General features: G+C 48.9%; 1 protein-coding gene across 1 annotated transcript; it reads left to right on the forward strand.

Moving 5' to 3' along the window:
- Positions 1–2,706: 2,706 nt before the first annotated feature.
- On the forward strand, positions 2,707–13,759 carry RHBDD2 (rhomboid domain containing 2). The gene is made up of 4 exons (XM_060032263.1): positions 2,707–2,954; positions 5,028–5,435; positions 10,174–10,324; positions 12,790–13,759. Exons 1-4 carry the CDS (start codon positions 2,777–2,779, stop codon positions 13,145–13,147), a joined length of 1,095 nt encoding a protein of 364 aa, XP_059888246.1. The 5' UTR covers positions 2,707–2,776; the 3' UTR covers positions 13,148–13,759.
- Positions 13,760–15,789: the final 2,030 nt, after the last annotated feature.

Raw genomic sequence — 15,789 nt, forward strand, 5'->3', positions numbered from 1 at the left:
TAGGGGAGAATCTGTTTCCTCGCCTTTTCCAGCTTCTAGCGGTACCCTCATTCCTTGACTCGTGGCCCCCACCTCCGCTTTCAAGCCTCATAGCTCCACCCTCTGCTTCTGTCATCACATTGCCGTCTCTCCCTCTGACCCTCCTGTTGCCTTAAAAGGACCTTCACAATTCCATTAGGCCCACTCAGATAATCCAGGATAATCTTCCCGTCTCAAGATCTTTAACTTAATCATACCCACAAAGTCCCTTTTGCTACATAAGGTAGCATATACATAGAATCTGGGGATTTGGACGTGGACAGCATTGCTCGTGGGTTTCATCTAGAAATGTCCACACTGGTATGTGTGCCCCCTGAGAAGTCACCTGTCCCCCAGCCTCCAAGTCTGGCACGTGGAAAACTAGACACTCTCCAAGGAGGAGGATGCTTGGTGGAATCGTAAACAAAGGCAACTCCAGGTAGCACATTTGAGGCCTGGAAATGTTTGCAAACCAAGAGTGAAAAGACAGGACAAAAAAGATTCATGGTACTGGGTTGCCCCCTCCCTGCGCCCATCTGCTGAAGAAGGCTCTGCTTGGCTCGTGACAGTCCTCTGTCGCCTGAGCTGAAGAGAAGGTCTTGGGGTTTTCTGGGGGCATAATTGGAAAAAATGAGAAGAGAGAGGCAGAATCAGAGAGAAGGGAGACCATTGGGTGCTCCCTGCGTTAGACTACACAGCCCTTGGCTGTAGGATATGTGATGTCACCACAACTCTCATCCTGCCAGGAATCCAAATGCAATTATCCCCAACCCCCCGGTAAGTGGCGAATGTATCAACACTCCATATGCGTTTGTTTGTTTATGGAGTCTTAGAACTGAAGGTCCAAAAAGATTTTAAAAGGCATCTAGTTCCACCTCCAAACTGATGCTTGAATCACTTGTTTTCTCATCAAGTCCCCAGATTGCCTCTGCTTGCACACTGTAGTCACAGGGAGCTCACTACCTATTAAGGCAGCTCATGCCACGGATAGACAGTCCAAACTGTCAGAAAGTTCTTTCTTTTTTAAAAAAATTTACTTATCTATTTATTATTTTTTGGCTGCATTGGGTCTTCGTTGCTGCACACGGGCTTTCTCTCTAGTTGCGGTGAGCAGGGGCTAGTCTTTGTTGTGGTGCACGGGCTTCTTATTGCAGTGGCTTCTCTTGCTGCGGTGCGTGGGCTTCAGTAGTTGTGGCACTCAGGCTCAGTAGTTGCGGCTCACAGGCTCTAGAGCACAGGCTCAGTAGTTGTGGTGCACAGGCTTAGTTGCTCTGCGGCATGTGGGATCTTCTGGACCAGGGCTCGAACCCTTGTCCTGTGCATCAGCAGGCGGATTCTTAACCACTGCACTACCAGGGAAGTCAGAAAGTTCTTTCTTAAGTCAAGTGTGTCGCCCTATCATTTCCAGGTCTCCCCTCTGGAGTAACACAGGATAAGTCTACTCCCCCTCTTCAGGAAAGCCCTTCACATAGTTAGAGCCAGTGGTCTGGACCACTGAAGCTTCTCCACGGAAGTCTCCCTGGTCCCTTTAATTGTCCCTCATCAAGATATGATTTGAAATTTCCCCCTTTCCTCCCAGTTCTAGCCACTTTGTGTTGGACAAGCTCTAATTTTCTACATCCTTTTTCAGAATATATGTCTGAAAGTAGACCCAGAACTCCTGGAGTGGTCTGATGGGCACAGAGGAGATGGGACCATCACCCCCTTCCTCTTTCCAAGGCCCAGACTTTGGTTCCAGCAGCCCAAGTCCCCACTCGCTATTTTTAGCTGCTCCACCACACTTCTGATTCCCGTTTTGCTTCCTGTTGAGTAAAACCTTAATTTTCATGCCCACTGCTGCGTCGTGAGCAGCATTAGTTTAAATATACATAGCATTCATTGAAATATGTCCCATTGATGTATATTTATATCCAGAAAATTACATGGTTATATTTTAGTACTAAACACAAAAGACGAAAAGAATCTTAGGTTCTCTTTCTGAGGTTCATGGGCACACAGATATTGCCAGAACTAGGCAATAGGGGGCAGACTAGGGCTGGGAACGGATCTGAATGTCCAGCACAGACAGTGAAGCATTTGTTTATTTTTCAGTAGTCGAATTTACATACATGTAGCAGTAGGCAGGATATTAGAGGGAAGTAGTGAAAAGGGAAGAAAATCGGGGCCTAGCAAACAGGAATTCAGATCCTAGTCCTACTGCTTCCCACTTGTGACCTTGGGCAAGTCACCTTCCAAAGTATCTGTAATCAGGGAAACCATATTCCAGTTGGCTACTTTAAATAGCTGTTCTCTGGTGAAGGTGCTTTTCAGACTTTAAGGGCTGAAATAGACCTTGGTTATCACTGTTGCTACATTACATCCCTTCGGGGACTTCAGTAGAATCCCTCCTTCCTCTCCCACCCCTGTTTCTCTAACCCAGGCACCTTGCCAGTAGCCAATTCCAGGCCATAGCAACTGGGGGGAACCTGAGTTCTAATTGTCTTTGCCATTTAACTGCATTACCCTGACACCAGTTTCTTCATTGGTATAATGGGGGTAAACACAGAAAAGGGGGGTGCTGCCGCCAGAGGGCGCTGTCCTACGCGCGGGGGAGACTGGCCAGCGCGACCGGATTGGGCAACTCTGCACGGGGCGGGGCGTCTGGGAGGCGGGGCTTCCGGCCACCTCCTCCGCTGTTGCCATGGGAGACAGCCGCAAGGAGGCGGAAGGAGCCGAGAACCTGCCGGAGTCGCCTAGGGGAGCGGGAGCTTTGGCGGCCATGGCGGTCTCGGAGCCCGGGTACCGGAGCTGGTCCTTGTGGCCCGAGGTGCCATCCGCCACCTTCTTCACCGCGCTGCTCTCGCTGCTGGTGTCTGGGCCTCGCCTGTTCCTGTTGCAGCCTCCCCTGGCGCCCTCGGGCCTCTCGCTGCGGTCCGAGGCTCTGCGCAACTGGCAAGGTGAGCAGGGCGGGGCCGGACCCCGGGTGCCAGCCCTTTTCCTCCGACCTCGCCAGGCCCTGGGCTCTGGCCTCCCAGCATCCGCGTCACCCCGCCTCCGTCCGCATCATCATTCTGCCCACCTGGAAGACCAGCCCCATATTCCACGTCTTTGTGCAGAGCCCCATCTTCGTCACCACTGTAATGCTTCCCTACCCAGATTTGTTCCCTTACCTGTCTCCATCCGACTGGTCAAGGCCCCCATATCCATTCGTAGCAAAAAGGTTTCATTCACCCCTGCTCCATCACCAAGGAGGATTTTTCTGTTCCCCTCCCTTGTCACATTCACACCTACGTCTGCTTTAAGGGCCCAACCCCCCACTGAAAAATTTTTTTCTTTCGCCTTCGTCAAGACACTTGAACTTTATCTGTGGCCAGCCCTATAAGATCCTGGCTTCCTGGGGTTTAGAATTTATTGTGCTTCTTCGTTTTAATCTTAATCCTCACTCCGATTCCCTGCTCATGGCGCGAGGGGGTATCTTCTACCTTTGGGAGAGGTGTTTGTTTTCTCGGGGAGGGTGAGAGATTTTGCAGACCAATTAAGTATAAACATCTGCTCATAAAAGATGTTCTTAGTCTCTGTTTCTTACCCATTCTTTTATAGGGAGGAAAATGGGAAATTTGTATGACTTGTTTTCCAAAGCACATTCACATGCATTAATCTCGTTTAATACTCACGGTGATCCCATGACGTAATGTAGGCTTTATTGTTGCGCATTATTTAGATGAAACTGAGGCTTAATGCGAAGACTCGCAGAGCTATTGAGTTATATAATTGACGCAGGAACCCAGATTTTTCTTTTTATCGTGTGATGTGTTGGGACTGGAACCTTGGGGTTTATGATCCCCAAATTATATAGAATTGCTTCTAGAATCTTCACATTTATACTTGGGATTTCAGTGTCAGAAGTACTCAGCAAGCAGTGAAGTACTCTTCAGATAATGAAGCCTTACAGAGATGGCCTGACTGAGGTACATGGTTCATAGCCTGCCTCCCTGCTCAAATCTAAAACTGGTCCCTCCCAACCTCACCTGAGATACACACAGCACATCTGTCTTCAGAGGCAGATGCAAAATGCCAGCCTAAACTGAGCTCCCTTTTTTTTCTTTACTTCACGGCTTCTCTGGGGCTCACAGGCAATGTGAGTATTAGACATGTAAGAGACCTTTGAGGGCCTCGAGTGTATGCCTGTTATTATATAAAGAGAGAACTGAAGCCGATAGGGCCTGTGACTTGACTGAGCTCAGCCGGCCTGGATGTGATAGAGCCAAGATTCCACTCCAAGCCTTTAGGCTCCCAAGTCCACTGTTACTGCCACTTCACCGGTCCCCCTCCTTCAGTTTAGTATTTTGGCCTGTGGGGATGTAAAAGTACATAAGAGAGAGGACTGGTTCTAGAAAAATAAAAGTGAGATTCTTTGCTGTCTTATTGCATATAAAGCATGGCTCTGCCTCGAAGACTAGATCAGCACTTTCAAGAAAGACTTCTGAGTTCTGTATCTACATTATCAGTGATAGTTTTCTAATCTTTACAGGTGCAAAATAATTCATGGTCCCTTTTTTCTTCCTCTGAACAGCCACTATGGAAGGAGAGGTCAGGATTACAGCCGAGGAGACGGGCACAAAGAGTGTTAAGTGACACCCACTCAATCCACCTGAAGCCGTTACAATTAATTAACCCTCAAACTGCCCGGTGAGATAGGTCAGTATTAAAACCTAAAAAAGGATTATAAAGCACATTGCAAATTTAAAGACCATCCCACGCTAAAAAGTGTTATTTTTTTCCCCACGTGGAAGCCAGTCACAGATAAGACTTGCTCCAGGTCTGGGAAAGAGCAAAGATTAGACATCCACGCCTCTACTTTGAGTCCTGGGTCTTTCGTTGTTGCCTCCCTCTGCTTATCCCACTGGCTCCGGGCTGATTTTCACTGGCAATGAGAGCCAGCTGCTCCCCGTTTCCTAGGTGGGTTGTAACCTGGCTTTCCCTTCTTGGAACAACCCACCGTTGGGCCTCTAACTCAGTTCCCTCTGCAGTTTACAGGCTGGTGACTTACATCTTTGTCTACGAGAACCCAGTCTCCCTGCTCTGCGGTGCCATCATCATCTGGCGCTTTGCTGGCAATTTTGAGAGAACCGTGGGCACCGTCCGCCACTGCTTCTTCACCGTGATCTTCGCCATCATCTGCGCCATCATCTTCCTGTCTTTTGAAGCTGTGTCATCGCTGTCAAAGCTGGGGGAGGTAGAGGATGCCAGAGGTTTCACCCCAGTGGCTTTTGCCATGCTGGGAGTCAATTCCGTCCGCTCTCGGATGAGGAGGGCCCTGGTGTTTGGCATGGTTGTGCCCTCAATGCTGGTGCCGTGGCTTCTGCTCTGTGCCTCCTGGCTCATTCCCCAGACCTCTTTCCTCAGTAACGTCTGTGGACTTGGAATTGGGCTAACATGTATCCTTCCTAGAAGGTAACTGTAGAACAATGACATGCCAAAGGGTGAACCAAGTTGTGGGGCCTGGGGGTGTCAAGTAGATAGAGCTGTGAGCTCAGATGTAGGTAATCTGTGTGCTAGCTTCAGCTTTGAAAACCGTGTGGCCTCGGGCAGGTCACTTCCCTTCTTTAGGCCAGAGTTTTCTCATCTGGAAAAGATCACCATAGCTTACTCCTCACACTGGCTCAGCACTGCCAGTTAGTAAAATATTCTGTATTGATTTTTTCCAAGGTGTAAACCTACATTTGACTAATTTTTTTTATTGGAGGAACCTGAACTACCCATGGGCTGGAGATGTTCCATGAAAGGAATAGGAAACAGGTTTGTTTGTTTTTGTTTGGCTTAATCTTTTTCTCAGAAGAAAAAAAAAATTTTTTTTTATGGTAGGCTTTTACCATATGGGTAATTAAAAACTTAGGATAAGCCTCATATTCCTTGTATAAATATTCTGGCAATTAGGGGAAAGTATTCTAAAATACAAAGTGGTTCTTTTTTAAACAACAGAATGGTAGTGTTTGGAGTTGGACAAGGTGCATTCCTGACATATCTTACAATTTGTGATTCTGTGAGCTGTTAGTGTGGGTAGTGTATAAATCCACATTGATAACATTGTTCTTATGTATCTTATTTTTAAATTCTAGTTTAATTTCATTGGTTTTAAACTTTTTTTCCTAACATGAAAATTTAAAGCTATACACTCCCCATGTAAGCACTACTTTAGCTGTATCCCACAAATTTTGATATGTTGTGTTTTCATTATCACTCAGTTAAAAGTATTTTCTAATTTTCCTTGGGATTTCTTTTTTGATCCAAGGGTTATTTATAAGGGAGTTGCTTAATTTCTAAATATTGGGTGATTTCCCAGATTTCTTTTTGTTATTGATTTCTTATTTCATGTGGTCAGAGAAAATTCTTTGTAAGATTACAGTCCTTTTAAATTATTTCTGGCCCAGCATTTGTTACATCTTGGTGAGTATTCTGTGTGTACTTGAAAGGAATGTGCATTCTGCAATTGGTGGGTATAGTGTTCAGTATATGTCAGTTAGGTCAAGGTATTGTATTGTTCAAATCTTCTATATCCTTATAGTTATTCTATTTATTACTGGGAGAAGACTGTTGACATCTCCAGCTAATACTGTAGATCTCTCTTTTTTGCTTTCAGTTCTTATCAGTTTTTGGCTTCAAGTGTTTTTGAAGTTCTGTTTATTGGATACATACACATTTGGGATTGTTGTATCATCTTAATGAATTTACCCTTTACTGTTATGAAATTGACCCTTTAAATCTCTGGTAATATTCTTTGCCCTAAATTCTTCATTGTCTGATATTAATTTACTTATTGCAGCTTTCTCCTTTCTTAGAATTAGGATTTACAAGGTATATATTTTCCCATCCTTATATTTTTAACATGTTTATGTCTACATTTAAAGCATCTTTCTTGTAGATAGCATATAGGTGGTTCTCTGTCTGACAGTCTGCCTTTTAAAGGCTTGTTTAGCCCATTTGCATTTAGTGTAATTATTGATATAGTGGGGTTAAGTCTACCAGCTTGCTTTTTGTGTTCTTTTTGTCTCAAATGTTCTTTGTTCCTTTTTACCTCTTTTCCTGCCTTCAATTGCATATTTTTTTAGTATTTCATTTTATCTTCTTTGCTTATTAACCATGCCTCTTTGTTTTCTTTTTTAGTGGTTGCTCTAGAGTTTAAATATGCATTTTTAGTTTATCACAGGCTACATTCAGATAATATACCACTTTGTATGTAAGAATCTTATTCCATTGTATTTCTGTTTTCCTTCTTTCCATCCTTTGTGTTATTGTTGTTCTATGTTTTACTTCTACATATGTTATAAACCTCATAATACATTGCTGCTTCTCTTGCTACTCTTAAACAGTCAATTATATTTTTTAAAAAAGCAACATTTACTCACATATTTATCATCTCTGTTTTTCTTCATTCTTTTGTGCAGATCCAAATTCCCATCTGGTATCATTTTCCTTTAGCTGAAAGAACTTCCTTTAACATTACAGTAGGTATGCTGGTGAAAAATTCTCTCCATCTTTGGTTTTTGAAAATGCTTTTAGTTCACTAAATATAGAATTTTAGCCTTCTCTGATATCCTTTCACTTCTAAAGATGTCCTTGCATTACTTCTGGTTTGTATTGTTTCTGATAAGAAATCAGTAATCATTTTTATTGTTTCCCCGTATAATTCATTGTTTTTCTCTGGCTCATTTCACAATTTTTTCTTTATCATTGGTTTTTAGCTATTATCTTGTGCCTTGAGGTGGTGTTTTTGTGTTTACCTTACTTGGAGTTTGTTGATCTTGGATGTGTGAGTTTAGAATTTTCATCAAGTCTAAAAAAATTATCATCATTATGCCTTGAAGTATTTTTTTTCTATCCTCTTTTCTCTTCTCCAATTATATATATATATAAGCTACATGGTATTGTTCAGTGGGTCACTAAGGCTGTTGTATTTTTTTTAAATTTTTGCCTTTTTTACCCTCTACATTTCAGTTTGGATAATTTCTATCACACTGCCTTCAAGTTCAGCAATCTCATCTTCCGCAGCGTCTACTCTGCTGTTAAACCTACCCAGTTAGTTTTTTATTCCTTGTGTTGTATATTTCAGTTCAAGAGGTTCTTCTTTATGGTTTTCATTTCTGTATTGCAATTCTTTATCTGTTTGTTATGTTTATGTTTTCCTTTAAACACATTCACTTACACATTTATAATAGCTGTTTTAAAATACTTGTCTCTTAATACCATCATCTTTGTCCTTTCTGGACCTGTTTCTTTTGACTGTTTTTCCTCTTGATTATGGACCCTATTTTCTTGCTTTGTCCCTTGTCTTGTAATTTTTTATTTTTTGATAAACCTTGTGAATACTGTGTTATCAAGGGCTGAATATTGTTGTCTTCCTTTAAAGAGTATTTATTTTCCTAATAGGTAGTTAATTTACTTGTTAAGGCATTGCCTTTTGGGGGTCTCTTCTGAATGTCCTGGGTGTTCAGTGAAGTCTCTTTACTCTGGTTAGAACTTGAGCGTGTCCCTGTCCTGTGGGAGCTCCAGGAGTTGTTAATCTTACAGCTCTTTGATAGCTGTTGTTTCTTCAGTAGCTGTTCTTTGCCTGACTGGAGGAGTCTCAGCCTATGTACGTCTACATTAGTGTTTAGCTAAAGACTCGGGGAACCTCTTCGGGCCCAAGGGACTTGTGGCCCCATCCAGAAGAAGAGGAGGAGCTTCTTCTGCCTCCTCTCCATTACTGACCTGTAAATCGCAGGCATTTTTTCCTCCCTGAACTCTTTGTCTCTCCAGCTGAGGAGCACTGTACTCTGCTTGGATTCCCCGTGCTTGCTTTGGCCGCACGTATACTAAAGTTGGAGTGATACTTGGATTCCGGTTCCTGTGCTGTGGTTTAGAAAGTGCCTCCGGGCAGAAAGCCAGCTTGATCTTGAGGCTCACTTACTTTGTGTCCCTTTTCTTAGGTATCACAGTTTGGTAGTGTTTGTGGTCCAAAGTCTGAAAGCAATTGTGTGAAATATTGTATCCTGGTTTATAGTTATATATGTGGGAGGACTAGTCTAGTATTGTTACGTCATCAGAGTCAGAAGCAGAACAGATTCTTGAGATCATTCTGAAGTCATCAGCCATGACACCTTTTGACTTCCTTACAGCATTGCTTACCACCTGGAATCAGTATCTGGAAGCATACTGTCATCCCTGAAAGAATTTAGAAATAGCAAGGGGGTATTTGTTTATCACAATGACTAGGTACTACCACCATTTGGTGGCTGGTGGCCAGGAATGCTAAATGTCCTATGAGTGGAACAGTCTAGCCCAGCAGAGAATTATCTCGCCAGTAGTATTCTAGTTAAGAACACTGCCGCAAGGAACAGTGCTCTTTTGGTGCTTCTGTACAGTCTTCTCTCTGCCAGCACCCCTCTTCTAGCCAGCACCCCTCACAATTTAGGCTTCAACCTCCTCATCACATCCTTAGAGAAAAACTTCTCAGACCTACCTAGGCTAGCTTATGGTCCCCAGCGTGGGCATCCATAGATAAGCTTTTGCTTGTGGCCACTTATTCTACCCCAGTACTTGGTACATACTAGAGGTTCAATGAATATTTGTCGAGAGGACGGATGGATGGTGGGATAAAGGCTGACTCTTTTTGGCTGTCTAGGCAGTGATGGGCTGACACAGGTCGGATGACCAGAGTACCATCACATCCCTGGGACCTCCCAGGGTTGCCACAGAGGCCCACAGGAAGCTCAGTTGGTCACCTTGAGACAAGGTTCCTCCTATTTGGGACAAAGTACAAGAAGATGTCAGTCCTCCCAGAGGGTATTAGGATAGCCTCCTGCCTCATCCCACTGGAAAGACAGAGATGTGTGCTGGCTTCTGACTGTGATTGAAGGGGCCAGAGGGGCTCAGGAGACAGGATGGATGTGTCTAGGGGAAGGTGAAATGTTAGCACCTGTCTGCCCTCTCCTGTTGCTGGGTCATGTTCCCTCTGAGGTACAGGGGATAGAAACTCAACTCTTGGTTTCCCCTGAGCTTGAAACTCCAGTCAGATATTATGGTGGAATAAGCACTTACTTCCCCTGTACAATCAATGTGGGCACCTGTGTCCTCTGGGGAGTGTTCAGCCCGCCTCCCTTTAGCTGCCTCCAGTTTTCCTTAATATGCCAACCTCAGATGGCTTCACCTACTGCTACTCCATCGACCTCCCAGAGCGAGTTGCACTGAAGCTCGACCAGAAGTTCCCCTTCAGCCTGATGAGGAAGATTTCGATGTTCAAGTACATCTCCGGCTCTTCAGCTGAAAGAAGGGCAGCCCAAAGCCGGAAGTAAGTTATAGAACTCTGTGCTTTATTCCTAAAGCAATTCCTGGGCCTCTAGAGGGTGTGACTCGTTCACTGTCCTGGGGAATAGGCAAGAGGGTGTGGGCAGCCTGGGCCCCAAAAAATCTGTGCACAAATTTCTCCCGAGCACCCTAGATTCTGCCCAGCTGCATCTGAAGTAGGGACCGAGCAGGAAGGGGCTCTTGTGCATAATCCCGAGTGACTTGTGGCCCCATCCAGTGGCATTAACAGCCCTCAGCGCCGACAAGCACCCTGTGCAGGTGGGATTGGGCTCCTGCGTGTGACGCTGGTAAGAAGCACAGTCCACGCAACGGACTGGGAGCCTTAGGAGGTGGCACGGCCCGAACCTGAGAGGGTTTTCTTGGCCACCTGGCAGGAGAAGGCGAAGCTTACTGTTTTCCAGTCCAGGCACGTTAACTCTCAATGGAAAGTCCTCGGCAAGCCGCCAGAGCTCACGTAGCCTGACTCCCTCCTTTCAGAGAGAGGGCCCAAAGGGGACAAGAGTCTGTCTCCAGGTAACACAGAGTCAGAAGAGCCCAGTCTAGAGCCAGGGGCTCCTGCTTCCGGGTCCTACTGACTCCCTGTCGCTGGGGCACACACTGCCGGCCTTAGGTGGCCTTCACTGGTTTTTGCCGATGCTGAGAGTTCACAATGGAGGAGGTTTCCTTTCCTTCAAGTCCCTCCCAAAGAACGGATTCAGTACAAAGTCAAGGTGCTTTGTCAGTGGCCCTTTTCTGCTTCAGCTGTGCAGTACATCTTGCCCCCGCGCTGCCCTGGAGGCAGGACTTCAGCTGAATTGGAGTCTGCTCCTTGTACTTTATTTTAGGAGGTGGACACTCCAGCCTTCAGCAGCTCAGAGCCCTCTGACCATTTCTTTTTTATTTTTATTTTTTTCACCAGGCCGCACGGCTTGCAGGATGATCTTAGTTCTCTGACCAGGGATCGAACCCAGGTCCCCACAGTGAAAGTGCTGAGTCCTAACCACTGGACCGCCAGGGAATTCCCCACTCTGACCATTTCTTAAAGGCAGGGACGGGTACTGGGAAAAATAGAAACGCACACTCACCCATTTTGTTTCAGGCAAGTAATTCCTGGAGTCTAAATGGGTGGGAAGTGTTTAAATCTAGAATTAGGTGTATTGTAGCTTTTGGGCTCTTAATTGCTGTTCTCACAGAATCTAGAGAGAACTTAAGGGTCCACGTTTGCAAATGCTCTCTCCCCCGCCCTCTCCCGTGAAGGAATCCCCTCTAAGACAGCTGCCGATGTTCACCCCTGGCGGCTGGGGGCTGGCTCTCCAAGGCAGCCCCTAATGAGAAAGGTCTTCCACGCTGAATCGCAGTTACTTCTCTGTAACTGTGACACCGTGGTGCCGGGTGATCCTGCTTCACCATGACGCGCTGATCTGGCCAGGGGCCATGGTGACCCTCTCAGCTCCTTCTGTATCCCTTGCATGGCGTGGTGTTCAATCCCTCATTATCCTGGCCTGCTGTAGGCACCCGGAACAGAACGTGATGTTTTGGATGACCTGACAACGGGACACAGGTAGTATTAGAACACGCGTGTTTGTTTCGGCAGCGGACCTGACTGCCCGGACAGCCTTGCCTCCCTGGAGGCTCTTGTCAAGCTTCTTATCGGCCAAAACCTCTATATTTTTAAAATGCCAGAAGTGCTGTTAAGTGTCCTGTATCTGTACTTAAGCAGCTGATTTGTAAGCTTAGGTTTGGATTGAAATGTATACAGGTTTAGTCTAGTTACCTAACACAGGTATCAGTGGTGTTGACACTTGTTCTTCATATTTGGAACTCTGCACGAAGGTCACAGGCTAAAACCCTTAGAATGTGTCCCCCTTTGTGGCCCCAGCCGCACGCGTCTGTGGTGGGGTCTCCAACCTCAGCACAGACAGCTCCCCGCGTCTGTCATGTCGGTTCCTGCCTGCCAGGACTTTGAGTTGTGAGTCTTTATTCCTGAAGACGTGGGTAGAATATCTCCCAGCAGACAAGGCCTGGGCCCAAGCTCTGTGTTACCCGTTAGAGCCTTCCCCTCCTCCCTCCCACAGAGGGGGATCCATTCTCTCTGGGTCCAGTTGCTGAGCCGACCACAAACACTGACTGCTGTGATCTGTCCCCATCTCCATCCGGTCCATCCAGTTTGCAAGCTGCTCTTACACCTCAGCGTGTCTCAGGCATGGGCCTGATACCCCTTCTTCCTGCTGACTTACTGCAGGACCGTGAGTGGGCCCTGCCCCCTCTGGGCATATGTTTTCTGTCCAGTTGAGATTGACCTTCCTCCCCGCTTGGCACTTTTGCAGCTGGTTATGGGAACCGTCCACAGCACGTTGTAATAGAAAGCAGTATAGCGACCCACGCTTCGCGCCTGCAGATCGACCGCTGGGCTGCTGTGTGCCCCGGCATGAGTGGCTGAGTGACCGTTTTCTCTCTGTTCCTTTCCAGGCTGAACCCTGTGCCTGGCTCCTACCCCACACAGAGCGGCCACCCTCACCTGGCCCCGAACCACCCTGTGGCCCAGATGCAGCACACCAGTGGCCAGAAACTGGCCCCCTGGCCGTCCTGGGTCCCTGGGCACACGGCCAGCCTGCCTCCGTACCAGCCCACGTCCGGCCTGTGTTACGTGCAGAACCATTTTGGCACAGTTCCCAGCTCCTCTGGTGTCTACCCGGCTTCTGCGGGTGCCTCCCTGGGGGTCCAGCCCCCCGCCCCCCTCAACTGCCCCGGCACAGTGCATTCCGGGGCCCTGGCCAGTTCAGCGACTACAGGCTCCAAGGAGTGCTCAAGGGTCCTGATCCCCTGAGAGAGAGTTTCCAGGGAAGCGATCTCCCATCTCGGCCTTCCGAGGAAGGTCCTTTCTGAGCTGAGATGTTCTTGACAAAAAGTTACTTACTGAACACCTCTATGTGCCAGGCTCTGTGTTGAGTATTTTGATATGTGTCTCTATTTCATTCTCATTCATCCTCGTGACAACTTGGTGAAGTACAGCTTGTCGTCCCCAGTTTACAGATGCAGAAAGCGTGCAGTGAGGTCACGTGGCCTTGTAGTGGCACAGCTGGGGCACTTGGCTCCAGGCCCAGGCCCCGCCCACCCACTGTCCCGCCCCCCACAGGACACCTGGGAGAAGAGGGCCTTGGTGGTCAGTGGCTCGTTTCAGCTCTCCATTCCCTTCCTGTCCTCGTACGTCATGCTCGTGGTTATGCCGTGTTCGTGTGACTGCGTGTGCCCTTTGGGAGCTCCCGGCTGGTGTGCTCGCCAGTCCCCAGGCCTGTGCGGTGTTCCTCCCTTGCGGTGACCCCCCAGCCCCACACCCAGACTTCTGCCCCGGAAGTGGTGCGACGGGCCAGCGTGAGCCGCAGCCGCATGCTTCTGGATCCATAGTGCTGATTACCTTTGTATAAAGAAACAGCCTCCAGCCTGCCCTCGGTGTGTGGTGTCTTTGTGGTCAAGTCAGGCAGACGACTCCCAGCGGGCATCTGGCGTGAGGGCGTGAGTTGAGAAGGTCCCCAGAGAGCTGAAAGGACAAACGGGAGAGTTTGGCAACCCTGAGATTGGCAACAGCGGGGAGCCAATGTGGTGTTCCCAGGGCTCCAGGCTGGGTTACCACAAGAAGGGCTGCCCGCGGGACCTTACGCCAGGGAGTGACACAGGCACCGGCCGCGGTGGCCTCTGAAGCAAGAGCAGGGAGGAGAGCCCTGGCGGCTTTGTCGCCTGATCTACCCGCAGGGTCTCCTGTGGGCCATATTAACCACTAAGCCTTTGGCAAGTGAGCCCGGGAAATGTAGTTTGCAGAGGTCAGGCCCCCCACACACCACGCAGGGCGGGACAGGGACAGGGATGTGACTGAGCCTACGGGCGCCCGACCAGGCCGAGGGGAGCTCCTGGCTCCTGATCAGCCTTCAGCTGAGCTCTTTGAAGTGGGCTCACGTTGAGAAGACACGCCACATGCAGGTGTCCTCAGAGACACCAGCACACGCGGCCTTCGTTTACTCCTGGAGCTCCATGGCCTGCTCGGGGCTGGCTTTTTGGGAGGCCCTGGGTATTGGAGGTGGATAAGACACACCCACAAATCTGCAGCAGTGGACAGGGCAGTGAGTGGCCTGCACTGGGGCGGGGGGCAGGGCATGAAGCTGAGACGGTGGCTCCTGAGCGGGATTGTGAAGAGGATTCACCAGCCGAGGAGCTGGGGCCCCAGGCTGCAGCTGAGCCCTGTCTGCAGTCCCGGAGCCTGGTGTCTCCAGCCACACCCAGCATCTTTCCCATCATGTTCACTCGCTGAGTGCAGGCTGCTGTGTGTCCCTTGGACATTTTCCCTCCAGTCCCAGCCTGTATCCAGAGGCAGGTGAGGTGGCCACCTGCTCCCAGTGTGGCACAGTCACCTCCCTCACGTCTGGCCTTCCTGCTGGGCTGTCTGGCTGGAGCTGTGGGGGCCTTGGGCCTTGGGGATGGCCAGGCTCCAGGGCCCTCATGCGACCCCGAGTAGAAAGCCGAAGGGCCCTCAGGGGTCATTCTGTTCAGCCGTCTCCTCCCCCCCTGCTTTCCTGAACGGGGTTCAGGGAGGCAGGGTGGGTCTGGCAGAGCAGCTGACAGCAGCGGCTGCCTGGGCTGCGGCCACAGCTGCTGCGCTGAGACTGGTCCTTAGTCCGTTCCCCCGGACTTTGCTTGGGCCACAGCAGGCAGCCTGGAGCCAGGTCAGAGGGGGCATTTCTCCCCTGAACACGCATATGAGAGGACCTGGAGGGGCTCCCAAGCCCCTCCCCAACTTGCTGTTGAATGATCCGCCAGTGTGCCCCCTTCCGCAAACACCAAGTGTGTGTCAAGCCTCAGGCTGGGCCTGGAAACGGAAAGGTGAGCACCGTGGGGGCAGAGAACCCCCTACCCCCCTGACACGCGGTAAAGATCTGTTGAGCAATTGAATGAACTGGGATCCCTGCCCTTGGGGAGCTCAGTCTGGGGGTGGGGGGAGTGGATGATTAAAGAACTGTGATTCAGCAACGCTGTTCAGACGCTCCCAGGAGGCGCCCAGACCAGCCTGGAGAGCTGGGGGTCGGTCTCGGATACCCAGCACACACCCTTCCACGGGGGCGAAGGGGTGACTTTGGAGGGAGGGAAAGAGGAAGACCCTAACCACTGGCTGTTAGGAGGATGAAGAATACAGCACGTTTGGCAAAGGGAAGGCCATTATTCCCCGCGTACCAGAAACCTCTCTCTTATCCCCAGGCCAGGAGGGAGCCACTGTAGCCAGAGAAGCTTCCAGACTTCATCCAGTTTCCCCTTTTTCGTCAGCAGGGGGCAGCAGAGAAGCAGCCCCTTGGCTGCCTCTGAAACCTTCCCTGGGGCTGGCGCTGGGGGAACAGGAGGAAGAGGGATCGCTCCCGTCCTCTGAGGAGGCCCCTCCCGGGAGGGAACCAGCTTTGTGGTTAACCGCGACTCAAGTTAAGGGCC

The sequence above is a fragment of the Delphinus delphis genome, chromosome 15, assembly GCF_949987515.2.
Source record: "Delphinus delphis chromosome 15, mDelDel1.2, whole genome shotgun sequence".
Classification (NCBI taxonomy): Eukaryota; Metazoa; Chordata; class Mammalia; order Artiodactyla; family Delphinidae; genus Delphinus; species Delphinus delphis.

Excerpts from the sequence above, each read along its gene's own strand:
- RHBDD2 (XM_060032263.1), top strand. The coding sequence starts at position 2,777 with ATGGCGGTCTCGGAGCCCGGGTACCGGAGCTGGTCCTTGTGGCCCGAG. Across the intron at positions 2,955-5,027 it reads GGCTCTGCGCAACTGGCAAG|TTTACAGGCTGGTGACTTAC; the intron begins GTGAGCAGGGCG and ends TTCCCTCTGCAG. Across the intron at positions 10,325-12,789 it reads AGGGCAGCCCAAAGCCGGAA|GCTGAACCCTGTGCCTGGCT; the intron begins GTAAGTTATAGA and ends GTTCCTTTCCAG.